The sequence below is a fragment of the Neodiprion lecontei genome, chromosome 1, assembly GCF_021901455.1.
Source record: "Neodiprion lecontei isolate iyNeoLeco1 chromosome 1, iyNeoLeco1.1, whole genome shotgun sequence".
NCBI classification, from domain to species: domain Eukaryota; kingdom Metazoa; phylum Arthropoda; class Insecta; order Hymenoptera; family Diprionidae; genus Neodiprion; species Neodiprion lecontei.
The window spans coordinates 36701259-36717378 of record NC_060260.1 but is presented as its reverse complement, the minus strand read 5'-3'; the positions used below and the strand labels follow the sequence as shown (position 1 = coordinate 36717378).

At 40.6% G+C, this 16120-nt stretch overlaps 2 protein-coding genes across 2 annotated transcripts; both read right to left on the bottom strand.

Moving 5' to 3' along the window:
- Positions 1–9: 9 nt before the first annotated feature.
- On the bottom strand, positions 10–2204 carry LOC107219848 (26S proteasome regulatory subunit 7). The gene is made up of 6 exons (XM_015658188.2): positions 1995–2204; positions 1858–1895; positions 1285–1767; positions 875–1039; positions 633–799; positions 10–526 (listed from the first exon to the last, which is right to left on the bottom strand). Exons 1-6 carry the CDS (start codon positions 2065–2067, stop codon positions 148–150), a joined length of 1305 nt encoding a protein of 434 aa, XP_015513674.1. The 5' UTR covers positions 2068–2204; the 3' UTR covers positions 10–147.
- A 1539-nt stretch (positions 2205–3743) lies between these two features.
- On the bottom strand, positions 3744–12264 carry LOC107219851. Its single transcript, XM_015658192.2, has 8 exons — positions 12108–12264; positions 11607–11902; positions 11336–11474; positions 10615–10806; positions 5569–5688; positions 5049–5413; positions 4729–4867; positions 3744–4106 (listed from the first exon to the last, which is right to left on the bottom strand). The coding sequence occupies exons 1-8, from the start codon at positions 12192–12194 to the stop codon at positions 3954–3956; spliced, it is 1491 nt and encodes a 496-aa protein (XP_015513678.2). The 5' UTR covers positions 12195–12264; the 3' UTR covers positions 3744–3953.
- Positions 12265–16120: the final 3856 nt, after the last annotated feature.

Sequence of the window (16120 nt, the reverse complement as noted above, 5' to 3'; positions counted from 1 at the left end):
ACGACAATATTACAATACGATGATTCTTTATAAGACAAATTATCATAATGAAAATTCGCATTGGATAAATTAGCAAAATTCAAAGCACGAGTAGTTGTTAAAATTTACCAAACTGTTGATACAAACAATGGTTGAAGCCTAGCGAGATTAATTGTAGGTCATGTATCTCGGGGTGGCGGAGAACTTGGCGTACGATTTAATCACTTTGTGAATAGCTTCTAGGAAGTCTTTCTCCGTTGCTACCTTGCGACGCGCTCTGATTGCGAACATGCCGGCCTCGGTACAAACTGAGCGAATTTCAGCCCCTGTGCTGTTTGGACATAATCGAGCGAGTAGTTCGAACCGAATATTTCTTTCGACGCTCATGGAACGTGCGTGAATTTTGAATATATGCGTTCGGCCCTCTAGATCAGGCAATCCGAATTCTACTTTTCGGTCCAAACGTCCAGGACGCATTAAAGCCGGATCTAGAGTGTCTGGTCTGTTAGTTGCCATCAGTACTTTGATGTTACCTCTCGGATCGAACCTGGAAAATTGTGGTCATTATATCGGACTGTGCAGTCAATAACCTGGCGACGATTGGTTATGCATTATCTAAAGACACTTCTATTTATAGTATTTCTAAAACTCACCCGTCCAACTGGTTGATCAACTCGAGCATAGTACGCTGTACCTCATTGTCTCCACCGGCGCCATCGTCAAACCTTGCACCACCGATCGCGTCAATTTCATCAAAGAAAATTAGACAGGCTTTCTTGCTACGCGCCATTTCAAACAGTTCTCTGACCATTCGAGCACCCTGTTCAGGTAAGTATCAATGAGTTATAATTAATATTTCTTTCACGAACAGAGCTTTTCCTTGTTTGCTACATACCTCTCCAACGTATTTCTGAACTAATTCAGAACCGATAACACGAATAAAGCAAGCGTCGGTTCTGTTTGCTACGGCTCGAGCGCACAGCGTCTTTCCCGTACCTGGTGGTCCGAACAGTAAGACTCCTTTTGGTGGCTCGATACCTAGGTTGACGAATTTCTCAGGCTAGAAACGCGCAGAGGAAAAAATTAATCAACATTGAAAACAACGACAATTGATGTTACTATTTTTTCCAATCTCAAGTACTCCTGACAGTATGTGACGCCGAGTTTTTGCATAAAAGTTAACGACTGTGCAACGAAAAATGACAGTTTTCATAAAAAATTATTTAATAAAAAGTAAAAAATATCCATATTTGTTACTAACAGTTGTCTCCGCGATTATGAATTATTGACAAAATTTGTTCGTACATGTAAAAGTGGCGTTTCAACAACTTCTCTAAGCTTTTCAATCTGCTCTTTGCATCCTCCCACATCGCTGTAGGTGACATCAGGTTTTTCCTCTACTTGCATCATGGTGACGGTGGGATCGATCTTCGGAGGCAGAGGTATGTGGATTTGGTACTTATTGCGGTCGACACCGACGCGCATTCCCTCTTCTATATCCGTGGGGGCGACAGAGTCGGCGAGATCTACGACGAACTTTGCAAATTGCTTCACGTTTATTATGTACTTGGGATCATCCGAGTCGGCATTTATGATTTTGGTGCATCTCGCTACTTGCAACGGCTGCTCATTCTGCAGCGTCTGTTTGTCCGCTGCCAAATCCCAGAGCGCAGGCGGCGCCAGTCCCGTGTCCGACTCTTTGATGCCCGTCAATTCATTTACGCGCTTTATTATTGTCTGAATGTCTTCCTCGACGACTTTTATGCTCTTTGTGTATTGTCCCTGGCCCTGAAACAGGAAAGAGAGTGAATCAGGTTGAATATAATTTTGCGATGTGTTTTAACACAGGTGTTTCTATCGCAATATTTACAAACTTACGTATGTTTTAAGTAATGCGATATCTCCCTCGTCAAGAGCTGAAACAGTAAAATACAATTCAATAACCGAATAAAATGCCGTGTAACAGAGCATCGATATTTCGAATCAAGCGAAAGTTTCCCTGGCAGGATTCTCACATTTTATTTCCTTTTCTTCCTTCTCTTTCTCCGGTTTCACCTTACGCATATCGTCTCCTAGATGGTCCGGCATTTTTATTGATTTTATTATCAATACTCCGGAATTATAATATGTTACACTTCGTAAATTTGAGAATGACAAACGGTCGGTCGACTAGGTTAGGTTAGGATCAATCTGTATTACAAGCAGAATTACCGTTCGTGACAGATGGGCATGAAATTTTTTACGTATGCATAGATGGCGAAGGCGAATCATCAAAATGGATAGGCTTCGTTCAAGTAGTATTTCATTTTGCCGCCAGATAGAAGCAGCAGTATTGAAAACTAGTCCAAATTTGTACCTATGTTACCATCGGCGGTTCGAATTCGTTCGAATCACCGTTGGAATCACGACCAACCGCGAAAAATGGTGATACAAAACTTTACGTTGAAAACGGGAGGCAGAACGGTTTCTGTAGCAGTTCTACACAGCCTGTTTGAATCTAAGATAGAAGAATGTGTTAAATCTTTATAATTCGTATTGCAAAGAGGACAATTCTTACGTATTACATCTGAGTTCGATTTATTGGGATAATCGGTCAACAGTTGTGACGCTCGTTTTACTTATAAGGAATGCGACGTCTCAACGACGGAATGAAGAGAATGTATTACGCAGACGGTATTTCGTTATTGTGTATAAATCTTTCATGATTCATTTTAGCACTGCACTGTATTACATCTGTATAATTATATTATTCATAGAAATTTGAATTAACCGTAAGAATTTTCCCCTTTGTTAAGTGTTCATTTTCGATCTATAGAAAATATTAGGTGAACGGGGTTTGGAATTTTTTTGTTCTGAATATACAAGTAGAAGTTATTTACATCCGGGTACACAATATTGCCTTGTGTTTTGGAGATAGCACCATATATCACGATAGATGTGTTCTAATCGTGATCTGACGTAATTCTAAGCCGCAGCTCGCTTTCCACTAGGTTTGAATTGTCGATATTTTTAAGGTGACTATGACTATAAATTCTGGTATTACCGATTGAAATATGCGAAAGAATATTGACATGACCTATTTGGGTGGCAGCGGTTGGCATATTGTATAAACGTTGCGTACATCGATGTTTCAGATTAAGGCTTGTATAAATTGACGCTTTCCAGTTCCACAAAACCTAATGTTTATTGATCGTTATCATCATAATGTTATCATTAATATTTTTCCCTGAAATTTCTGTCTACAAATGTCATCTGCTCTTGCGAAACATTTAAAAGATACGCCCACCTAATCTCGAACAGCGAAATACTCGTTTTTTTCTTAGCACTCCCTGAGTACGCATAAAAAAACATTTATATTCTATGAGAAAAATGTTCGAGGTCATATTTCTTTGCGAAAGATGTATGATCCTTATACATTGGGTTAATGCGGCATAGTGCAAGAGAATACGTGTCCGCAAATAATGTTCGCAAATATATTTCTCATGCGGGCAATTGCGTTCCAATTCTAGACCTGTTTTTGCTGTTCGAGTTACGGGACGATGAATATTGGATAACATATGTTATAAACATATTAAACGTGTCATATATACACACCTACCGTGATCCGGATGTTCTGTAACACGGTCATAAATTCTCGCTAAATTCCGATCAAACTAAAGTATATATAAGTAATATATGTGGTACAAGAACGATTCACTAACGGTAAATGTCATATGCTGATGACTTTATATATTTTTGAAAAATGGGGATTGAAATACTTATGGTCGTCGGTATATGTTTTTTATTCAAATTCCGTTATACATCGGACGTTAATTACAATAGCGTTAATCGCATATAGCTGGATTATCGATAAAAAATGAAACAGATCTAACATGAATTTATGTGTCATAATTAATATTAGTTCGTTTTAGGGTTCGACGGCGGTCGCAGCTCGTAGCCTTGTCGGTCAGCCTTGACAGTCTTTTCGCCAAGTCTCATTTTTTAGCGGCAGAAGCGGCTCTTTTCTGGTATCTGGCGGTGCTCGGGATGTGGACTCCTTGGGGATGGAAACCGTTTTCATCAGCGGTGTAACGGACTTGGATGGGAGTTCCGTCGGGGGCGGTGTAAGCGTACTCTCCGACCACAGCCTGAAACAAAAATTGAAAGGCAGTTGAGCAGTGACTTCCGTTCGAAAAAACGAGAAAGCCGAAAATATCAGAAAGAAGGAAAAAGGGAAACGCATAGAGAACGCGAGAGGTATTGCAGAGTCGAATGGTTGCAAAGACGGTAAACCTCATTAAGGATGATGATCGTGCCAAAATAAAAAGAGTATTTCACACATCAATTTCGATTACAACACCTAGGCGTGGCAATTTTATGCCACCAACTGAGAAGCTCGCGTTGAATGTTAAATCAAATTCAGAACTAGTGTTCGCTCATTCGGAGGTGATCTTCTTTCGTAAGAATTTAAATAACACGAATGTTTCGACAAGTTTTACAGCTCTTTGATTAGCTTCGCGAACCACTTTATATCGTCGCGCTGATTTTTAAGTGCCGATCGATATCAAGCTCGTCTAGATTCTTCCCCTCGGTAATGGATCCGAACTTCGACCAGTTTCAAGAAATCAATTCATTTGATATTATCTCGAATCGAGAGTGTTTCTGGGCTGATTAAACGCATCGACTCGCTCTTCAATATATAAGACATCGGAAAGACGGATGGTGACGCATGGAGTTAGGATTACACGGCTGTTCAATAATTGTGCAAACCTCTGCTGGACCGTTGCGACCAACGACTGATGAGCCGCTCTCGGCAGCAGTGATTCCATTCTCAGTCTGGTAGCTGTACCTGTAACTACCATCCGGAGCGCTGGCCTGATCCTGGTTGACGATGCGGGCGTAGGATTCGCTGGAAGAAAAAACAAGGATAATCGTTGAATAAAAAATACCCAATCCACACTTTCCGCCGCGGAATTGGAAAAACTGGCGATTCATCCGCGAATCTGGTCCTTCGAGAGCAATTTCACCAAGGGTTTCCCTCGTCAGTGAAAGAAGACCTTGGTCCCGAGTAGCAAATCAAATTTTCGTACCTTCCCAACGCCTTCGGGACGATCGGGACGACTGGAGCGACTACCGGATACACTGGGTTAACCTCGGCTACCGTTGCAATTGTCTTGAATGCTTCCTTCGCCTTTGATTCGATGGGCTTGACGGTCTGGTAGCCGGCGTATCCGGGGTAGCCACGGTATCCGTCGTATCCTGCGTATCCTGGGTATAATCCAGAGTATCCTGAGTATCCCGAGTATCCTCGGTATCCTGGATATCCCGTGTATCCTGGGTATCCCGAGTATCCTCGGTATTCTGGGTACACGCCGGAGTATCCAGCGTATCCTGCGTATCCTGGATACCCGATGTACTGGCCAAGAGCCACTCCCAAAAGAGCACAAGCGACGATCTGGAATAATATAGAAGTTACGCTGGGTGAGTTTCACTTTTTCCGATGTTTCCGCAGATTCGAGTATAAATATCACACTGTTTCCAATTTTCGAGACAATCGAAAAAGAGCTAATGCGTTTGTCGAGTCTTTGTAATATTTGAAAAAGTACTCACTAAGAACTGCATGTTCAACGATATGATGCTGTCGAGAGGATTGAGCTCCGGGTTAATTTGATTTCTGGAGTCCGAGTTCGCTCTATTTATATGAAAGTGATCAGGACTCCTTCTCCGTATCTACCAATCGGATCGCCCGTATTCTGAAACCAGTTCAATCCCTTAACAGTTTTAAAGCATGTGTATAATCGTCGCACGTGAATCGGCGAATGAGTTTGAATAAAAAAATAATAATAATAATAATAAAAAATGAAGACAAAATTAAAACTCGTCCGGTACACACCCATCAATTTACCAATATTTCTCAATCCGAACTATTAGCATTAACATTTATACAATTTTTTAGGACTGTGTTCAATGCCCGTAGGCGTAAACATACGATGATGAACGGATGTGACGAATTCAGCTATGCGAGTAACATCATTGATCTCAATGTCACCAGATTAGAGAGAATTCAAATTCGGTGGGTGTTACCATTTATGGAATGTCAACAGTCGATCGTTTATTTATATAACATATTTAATGGCTTTCGAAGGCCAATCGTTGGACTTGAGATAAGATTAAATCCTCGTGTCAATTTGGAAACTGGTATACCACAAAACTGCGGAATTATCAGGACGACATTGTTTTTCCAGGCGCCAATTGTACAGGACATTAAAAACAGCCGCATAAAGCTTTATGGAGGTGTGAACACGTAGGTACGATGATAAATTTATTCGCACTGAAGCCAATTATCATACGGAAATGTTTTCGGATTTGCTAAGGATCGAAACACCGATACGGCCATCCAAGAAATTTAATCCGTGAGGCAGATGATCTCATTGATCGAACCACATCTATCCGGATGTAATCGAAATGGCGCCACGCTAATTATGACGTACTATCGCCAATTCGCAGGGCTTATAGGTGAAGTAATGAAAACAAATCGTAAGGACAAAATTTTTCGGGGTACTCTTCATCGCCATTGAACCCAAAGCGATCACTGGAACAAGTACCGTCAATTATCATAAAAATATTTTAGAACGAGTAATTTCATTGCCAAATTTGATAGCAATGTTTCATGACCATCAATTAACTGTCAAGTTCTACAAATTTCAGATTTTCCTATCGCGCCGTTCCCGAGATCATCGCGAGAGTTTGTCGGGAGAAACCGAAATCTTTCTGGCAATCATTTTTTGACTATTGTAATGTTCCAAAAATGTCAAAATTGAAATTACAAAACTTCATTTTCAACCGAAATTAGAAACTTTTTTTTCAATCTATATGTGATTTAAAGCAAAAGGACAGGAGAACCTGGCAGGGGAAAGAAAATGTTAAGTCGTGTCGAACTCGCTATGCTTTTAAGAAGGGATCGAATTTCTAATTTCCCGCTTCGGAACCGCGCGCAAATTTCGAAATACCGCTCGCAGAGCGAGCCGAATTTCACCTACGTATTTAAATGCGTCTGAAGCATCGAAGCGGGTTTCAGAGCATGATGCATACGAGCAGTTGCCATAGGTTCATTAATGTTACCGATATAGCGATCCATCGGGTTGTGTTATTTTCGCGAAGTCGATACTTTGCCTTGCCGCTAGGTAGAGACAGCGGTGGCAAAAATTTGGACAATGTTCATCGTAGCTGCGGCAGCGACTTTGAATTCGCCCGAGAATCTCACAATCCAATGCGAATAATTAGGACGAAAAGGAAACTATACATTTTTTTAATTTGCGAAAGATAAAATAGTTTCTCCTCGATAAATTAATTTTTATTATTATAAACCTATTTTAAATATGTGACATACGATAAAATTAGAAGCGTGCGCGCGGCTTTCGTGAATTTTGGAAAGCGTACAGTGTTTCAAACTTCGTGAAAATAATATATTGATATTATTTTCTTATAATGTTCGATTCTGGCTAGCAATCAACAGAATAACGAAATCAGTCCTTTCGCTACGCAATTTTTATTTTCGTTTTTTACAATTTTCTCGAAACATACTGCATATTAAATAATTGTCAAGTATATGAAGTGGGGGTAAAATTTCTGAGAAATCGATTGCCGCTATTTATTTTTTTAAATTATTCTCACATTGCGAGAAAAACGCAAATTTTGAAAAAAAAAAACAGCTCTTGAAACTTGTCCAAAACATCTCAAAATCGGCCAAAAAGTGTTTCTTCACTCAAATGAAGGCATTTTGAGTCAATGTTTTCATTTTAAAGTGAAGGGGTTGAAAAAACTGCGAAACAGGATTCACTTTTTTCCGATTCACATCGGTAGGTACGCATCCCCTTGTAAAATACGGTTCAATCAAGGTCTGTCAAGCTATTCGGTCTCTGATTTATATGCACAAATGAAATTCGCCTCGCATTACGAAATAGAAGTTCTTGTATATTACTTATCTTGTCTGATTGATTACTGTAATTTGTCAACGATAATGCGCGTCTCGCTTATAAGGATAATGTTGCGTTACAATGTTTCACGATGGACTAATGACAATATTTTGCAAATACTGTACAACATGCCATCAATGTATACAAAAATAATGTTAAATTAATGCTGTTTTCATTGTTCACAGGAATTTAACCACGCCTAAGCTTGTTTTTCCCAGCAGATTTAATTTCTTATTCATCGAAACGTAGCACGTGAAGTGCATGGCCTCAGTTTGCGAATTCCAATCCTAATCTATGACACTATTTGCAAATAGTTGTCAATAATACACTCGTGGCTAATTATACAATTAGTCATACCGCACAGCAGTTTGAGATTACCCGAAATTGAAAGTTCTAGAGAATATTAATTCCGTATCCGGGATATCACAATCCGCTGAAATACGGGAATACTTTTTCATCGATGACCTAATTGGATATGAAGACGTGGCATTTTGTGCCAAATACTTCGTTAGATCGATGCAACGAACAGTTTGCACGGATCACGATATGCAGTTCTGTAAAAAGGTCTATCGAGCGTACATGCGGTTGGTTGACGTAACGTGTAATTCGAAATATTACGAGCGTTTATACGTCTGAAAATATCATTTGCCATTGCCCAACAACACCTTTTGATAGGTAGGCATACTATATACGTCCGCCTACACTGGAACGGATCCACACCGACAAACGAGCGCAAATATACGTATATTAGACGGTCCTTGACCAGTATAATAAAATAAAAAATGCAAAATCGTGGAAGATACTTGGGATGCGTAGAGCACTTTCACCTTTGCCTAGGCGGGCCGAGCCGCAGCCTCGCCCTGAGCCTATACACACGGGTGTTGTTCAGTGCCAGACATCGGTTCGAAGGGGGGGAAATGAAGATGGAGATAAAAATAAGAGGGAAAAAAAGAATGGTAATAGACAAAAAGCGGTTTGGTCTGTCATGTGTCAGCGTGAATAAATTCCAAGCAACTAAGTTATTCAAGGGTCCAAACGAAATGGCATGGTCTCGATTTTAAATTTGAATTTTTATTTTATCCTCCATTATTCCACCCGAGTTGACGTTGTATGTGTATTGGGGCATTCCACGTCAAATCAACCGCCCATGTGCCTCATCCTCTTCGATTTTAATCATTTTTTGATACGATGTTCATACCGTCTCGAAAAAGGTCTGTGAATTTTTTCAGATTTTCTTCAGCCACCGGTAAAATTTGGAAAAAAAAAGTAAATATCCAATTCCAAAAACACCATTTTTTTAAAACTGTACAAATTCGCACAGGTTCCATGATTAGAAATGTGATTTTTAAGCACCGCATGATAACGGGATCTCAATATTTACTATTTTTTTTTTTTTCAACATTTTAGTTTTCCCATGTTCGAATTGGACTTTATTTTCCTATTCCCCGGTCTAAATAGATCACGGAATCATACAAATAATGTGATTCTGCAGTCTATTTAGATCGAGGCGCATGAAAAATAAAAAAGCACGACCACTTCGGAAATAGTAAATAGTAAAAATAATAAATAATATTGAGACCTCATTATCATGTCTTGCGTAAAACCCATATTTCGAATCACAGAATCAGTGTGAAATGTTAAAAAAAAATTCAAATCGCGTTTTCGTCATTGTTTCTGCGAGTTTTTACCCATTCCACTGGTGGCTGAAAAAAATCTGAAAGAATTCCCGGGATCTTTTTGGGTTGACAAGAACATCATACTAAAAAATGATGAGAATCGAAGAGGGTGAGATGCATGGGCTGCTAATTTGACGTGGCATGCCCCATATATCGCATTGAGAACGTGTTCGTCCGGCTACTCATCTCGACCTTCGAATTTGCCCAAACCCGTGGGATTGAACGTGGATGCCTCTTGCTACGAGGAAGTTGTATTACACGGTCGTAAATCACGGAATTTCATTAAAACTTAAGGTATAATAGGCAGACAGACGTGAGAATTTGATTCGCCAGCATTGAAATTTCCATAGTTCCGTAGGTTACTGTAGTACACAGTCCTTGACTATTCTCATTTTTTACCATCACTGAAAAGTGTAGTTCTGAGCGTGACGCGAAAATCAGTCTTGTACCTGTAATCTGCTGAAAATCTAGCATGTATTACTGTACAGTTTTTGATCTACGGTCACTGTTCGTTCCAAACTTTTTCCAGCCATTTCGATCATTTCACGTTTGTACAACAATAGATTGATATCAAGACCTTGTTTAGCCGAACAAGAAGCAGAAATCTAAACAAACACATTCGATGTTGTAATAACCATAAAATGTAATAGCAGCGACAATCACTACGATTATATACTGCAAATAGTTTCTTGCGTCACATTTTCCTGCAATTCTAAAATTATTCGCATCGTTTTTGCAACTGTACCCTGGATTTTGCTGAAATTTTCTATAATAACAATATCTATAATGTGATACTCGTGAGGATCAGATCAGGATGTGTGTAACAATATGATAAAGGCAAATTGTTTTGTTTGAATTATAGTTGAAACTTTATTAATTCATCTTCCACTTCTACAATTCTCATGTCGGTCGGTGAAATTGCACATTACAACAAATTTGGCCCTCAAGCCAAGCAGATTAATAACTAACGCTAGTTTGTTTCCAAATAAATACGCAGGTCCTTATTCCTTGTTCTTTGCTGCTTCTACGGGCTTAGCCGCAACGTTAAGGGCGCGACCCTCGTACTGTCGGGCGTATCCTGAACCTACAGTGCTGATGTGGACACCCTGGGGGTGGAAGCCGTTTCCGTCAGCGACGTATCGGACTTGGAAGGGAGTACCGTCGGGGGCGACGTAAGAGTACTCTCCGTTTACAACCTGGAACGGAAATGCGCATGAGCGTTTGACATTCGGGAGGAAGAAGGGTTATCGCTCCGTATCGAGAGCGGTACGAGTAGTGGAGTGCGGTCTTCGTACGCGAAGGTGCGTGTGCATCGACGATTGATAAAGTGAGATAAGGGGACGTAAAGTCCGATGCAAAATGCCGGGGGGTTTGTCTGGATCCTGACATCGCGGTCGACTTTATACCTCGCACGGCGGTGTTTCGAAATTTTTAACTGCGGTGGCCTTAAAATCGTGACCTTACTCATCAGGTATTGTTTGACTCTTTTACCTTATTTTCCCCTTCCCAATTCGGTTTGCTGGTAATAATCAATCGTTTACGACTGGCGTGCGCAACGGAATTGCACGAGAAATCGTAATTCTTTCAACGGAGGGGGAGGAGTGAGAGAGAGAGGTTAATTAAAAGGCAAAGCGAAGAAGAATAAACTGGGCAGTAACCGGTCGAGAGAATCGATTACTCGGGGATAAAAATGTTTTGCCACCAATTAGACCGAGTATTATTTACCTCTACTGGACCGGTGGGACCGTTGGCGGGAGAGCCGCTCTCGGCAGCGGAGATTCCGTTGTCAGTACTGTATCTGTAGGAGTAAGAACCGTCCGGAGAGACATCCTGTTCCTGGGCCAAAATACGGGCGTACACTCCGCTGGGAAAGATGATGCAAATTTACAATCGACGTTCGTTCCAGGGTAGAAAATTACCATTTATAAACGGTCAAAAAGTCGAAGGCCTCATGTCGACGACCGAGTCAATAGTCAGGATTCGAATTCTGGCCTACCTTTCGTACGCTCCCTTGGTGTAGACTGGAGTGACGACTGGATTGACGGGGAAGACCGATTTGACCGGGACTATTTCCTTCTCTTTGGTCTCAATAGGCTTGGCGGGCTGGAATCCGGGGTAGCCACGGTATCCCTGGTATCCTGGGTATCCCTGGTATCCCTGGTATCCTGGGTATCCCTGGTATCCCCGGTATCCCTGGTATCCTGGGTATCCCTGGTAGCCCTGGTAGCCTGGGAAGCCTTGGTATGTGTTGTACTGGCCAAGAGCCACGCCCAAAAGAGCGCAAGCGACGATCTGGAATTAAAGAATAATTAAGTTCGTACGACAATAATTCCTCGGGTAGTAATTTAGTCCCTTATTTTTTCGCTTCGATTACCGAGTACCAACTCTGCCTCGTTTTCGATTATTAGGTATATTTTATCGATCAAAAATTATAAGTGACTGTAGAAACGATCGTCCGGTGATAATAACTCGATAACTATTCGGATAGATCACTCACTAGGAACTGCATGGTCAGAGTAGAAGATGCTCCCGATAGGATAAAACTTCGGATGAATCTGATTTCTGGATACGGATCCCGCACCATTTATACCAAATTGATCAGTAGCGGCTAATCGTCTCCTCCAATCAGGTGCCGGCGCGGTATTGTCAAATCAGCTCATCCCTTGATTAGTCTCGACTTGTAGATGTTAATTCGCGCACGCAAATCCGAGGATGAGTTAATGTGAAGGGAAAAAAGAAAAGATAAAACAAAACCAAACGACAGAATTCAAAATGGTAAAAAACAAATATTATTACCACTTGTCCGGTGTACATCCATTAATTTACAAATATTCATAGATCCCCGGCAGTTTAAATTTGCACGTACACGTACACGGATTTCGCGGTTTCTACGTGTTTGTTCGCCTCAGGCATACATATCGAATTCAGGTTGTCGTTAAAATGGATGTCGCATGACGACCCTGCGCCAACACTATCATACCACGTGTGGAATTCAAATTCCCTGCGAATTTGTTACCGATACCGGAATGTCGCCCGGACGCGATCCGTAATTTATATCACACATCCATGTTATACCTAGACATTTACAAATGGATTTTTCATTTTTCGAAGGTCGATCAACAGAATTCAAAATATCATGAAATTCCGATGTCGTACATGGCAGGTATATCATCCCAGCAGCCTTGGCTCCGAGCCGTGATCGCGACCCTTTCTCGTTACGATTCCTCCGCGACTCTTCTGCAGCCCCAACGTCGCGGCGATAAAACTGCACTCAGTCAGCCGATATTTGCACGATATTCTCACTTATTTCCAGACGGTTCAGCATCCAACTATCCTCACCTCTGCGCTCGAGTGATGAGCCAATAAAGTTACAAAGGTCAATCCCGAGATCAAGTCGCTGGTACCTTAGCTATTATAACTACTCATTCGAACTCCGTGCTTCATTATAACCCGACCGGCATGTTCCACACGGAGCTGGATCAAGAACTAGAACCGCATCGCAACTGTATAATTGCACCTGCAGACTGCAACTATCCGTGGTACTCAATTTTGCAATGTTGTTTTTTCGAATGTGTGCGCAGCGCACAATTATCCGTTATCCGTTAACAGCCAACCCCTGCAATTACCGTCCCGTCGTAACATCTGTCACAGCTAATTACAATCGAAACGATTATAATAACTCTGAGAAAGTGAGGGAGTTTAATTTTTTTTCATCTTATCTCACCTGCCACATCGTTTAGAGATTTACGGGCTTATCGTTACTTTCGCGGATGTTTCGCAACGCACCTGTCTCGTATCGCATACTCGAAATCGGATTTGTGTGCAACCAAGAGCCATGCTGACAGGTGTCTTCTTGATCGTTCGGAATGCCTGATAATCATTGCTTGCATTTTGAATATTTAGTCGACAATTCGTGCCGACGAAATCTTTCAGGGAGTAATTGCGTTACGGAGAAAGTGCTTCTTTAAAAATACTTGAGGACATCCATTCGGTTCGGAATTGGAAATCCCGGCGTTAATCTAGATATTATATTCTCCCTCTCGCTCTCTCCCTCCAACTCGCGATTCTCTCTTTATCGATGGTCGTCTGCTGGTTTTGTGCAAAATTTTATTACGTTGTAAATAAGTGATTTTTTGTTTATCGTCACTCAACATTGAGAGCTAACGCGGGATCCGCCCACAGATTTCGTATTTTTTATTTTATTTTTTTTCTGTTTTTTTTATTATTCATTCTTACTTTTCTTTTTTCCCTTCTCTTCGATATCGATTTTCATCGCGCCTCCCAGACGGCCTACAGCCTTACGCTGTATAACGTAATCGCCGAGCCTCCGTCTCACCGCGTACGTGTAGAATCGGCGGAAACAAGAATCCCAGATCATCCGCGAGTCGATCGTCGATAGATAAGATGAGAACAAGACCTATCGGAGGGAGGAAATAATGACGAGATAAAAGTAGAATAAAAAATTGTATTTCTGGCGCAAGATCAAACTGTAATGAAATTGTTTTGTACGCGTTGTAGCGCGCAGTTGCACCTTGGCCGAAATATTTCTAGTGGAACGGTAGACCGAGGCGCCGTTTTCCGATTGTATGCAAAATACAGATTTCGTGTGTATCGTTAGAATTTATAACCATAATGGGAAAGGGATTCGGGCCGTGGTGCGTGCGATTCTCACGAGCTATCGCGATTAATATCGTATCGACGTAAAGGATGTTCGGCCGTTTGTCCAAGACCCTCGTGTTTGATAGAAATCGCCGCATGCCGGAGAGATGTAATATCGCAACTCCATAACTGATCGAAAATTTTTAACCGCTAGATACCGTGTTAATTCAAAATATACGCCTGTCAAAGTGAACACGTTTACCTGGAGGAAAGGGATTCGATGTTGCTTGATATTTGTTTGCTCATCGTTAAAATTTATACACTTATGGGTTACAATTTAATTATATAGTAGGGATCGAAATCTCGTCAATTTTCAACGTTAATTACAGGGCCTTAAAATTGGGCAAAAAAATATTACGCGTTAAATTTGACCTCCTGCACACCGCGAGGTGAGGTAACGTGTCAAGTTTCAAATCTATTACAGCTGTGCTCTGTTACACAGGTTATACTGATATCGTTACATAAACGATCGTTAATCCTATTTTAGAAACGCTAATTGGCCCTGCCGAAGATCCGATAGTTCCAATCGACCGTATATCATAGAATTTCACATACAGATAAAATCTACGCTTCCTCTACCGAGTTTTAAATTTCATCTGTTGTAGTCACCAGAGAATCGTAGTCAAATACAAGATTTGTTGCAATAAAGATTTAAGTATTGTTTGAATTGCGAGAAAATGTGGTACAAGTAACTATTCAGTACCGTTTTAGTTACGAATACTAAATTTTCTGGTTACTTCAACGTCAAGTTAATTTATTTAATTTACCATATTATTTTTTTTTTCTAGTTGAGTGAGGTTGAAAATTGATTTATCCTGGAACCAATATAAAATTTTTGGTATAATTGGAAAAAAAAGTTGTACAAATGATGATAAAACCGAGCCGAATAGTATCGTGTATCCAGATTTTTTGGTCGAGGTTACAAAACTGATTTTTATTTTGTATTGAAATTTATCGCGGTGTGGGATTTTTAATCTTTTGTTTATCCCTGGAAATTTTCATCTCGTATCTGTTTCGAGACGCGTTTGATCCCTCTTGAAGAGATTTGGAAAAATTCCATTGTTATTTTCATTCTGCGTAATTAAAAGTGACCTGAAAGTCAGCGGTATAAGGAGCGGTGGGGATAACATTGTACAGCGTTGACTTTATCGATAGAGTTTGCACTCTGCCCACGGAACAGAAACAACATTCAATAACAATTATTCAAAAACCGGTGTGTTTAAACGTAATTAATGAAGATCGCGAGATGAAAAGAGAAATTTTACTTGCAGACCAGCAATTAATTTTACGTAACTCGGTATTTTGGCTACATATCTTCAAATCTCGGTTTAAATGCGTAAATCGTGTCGTCACAAGCAGAGCCTCTGCTGTTTTCGCTTGCATGCCATTGTCTATCTCGAGAAGCGTACGTTCTCCAAAACACAAAATTTACGTAACAATCTTATTCGTCTCTGGTAGAAAAAAATTATGCGACAATTTTTCAACAATGAACGAGTCTAATAAGCCAGTGCAACACTTTTGAGTTGATACGAACGCGGAAGAACAATCAGAGAACGCGAAGTCGAGAATGCCGAGCTTGTCTTAGAAAGAACAATAAATTTGCGCCGCATAACGTGAACTCTTGTGTCTAGATTCAAACAAGAATTCCCACGGTCATTGTTCACACGTCATACGTTGAAAATCATCCATTGTATGAATTTTTCGCGATACATCACAAACATGTTTCCATTCGCGGATTAAAATCGTTTCGCTAACAGGTTTGCAGATATTGAAAATCTCTCATGGTGAAACAGCGCCCTGTTCAACGCTGTTGTAGTTTTCACCACGTGCAATTGAGAAGACATCAATCAT

Excerpts from the sequence above, each read along its gene's own strand:
- LOC107219848 (XM_015658188.2), bottom strand. The coding sequence starts at position 2,067 with ATGCCGGACCATCTAGGAGACGATATGCGTAAGGTGAAACCGGAGAAA. Across the intron at positions 1,768-1,857 it reads TCGCATTACTTAAAACATAC|GGCCAGGGACAATACACAAA; the intron begins GTAAGTTTGTAA and ends TTCCTGTTTCAG. Across the intron at positions 527-632 it reads TTGATCAACCAGTTGGACGG|GTTCGATCCGAGAGGTAACA; the intron begins GTGAGTTTTAGA and ends ACAATTTTCCAG.
- LOC107219851 (XM_015658192.2), bottom strand. The coding sequence starts at position 12,194 with ATGGTGCGGGATCCGTATCCAGAAATCAGATTCATCCGAAGTTTTATC. Across the intron at positions 5,689-10,614 it reads AAGCAGCAAAGAACAAGGAA|ATACGGAGAAGGAGTCCTGA; the intron begins TAAGGACCTGCG and ends TCCGATTGGTAG. Across the intron at positions 4,868-5,048 it reads GTCCCGAAGGCGTTGGGAAG|CGAATCCTACGCCCGCATCG; the intron begins GTACGAAAATTT and ends TTTTTCTTCCAG.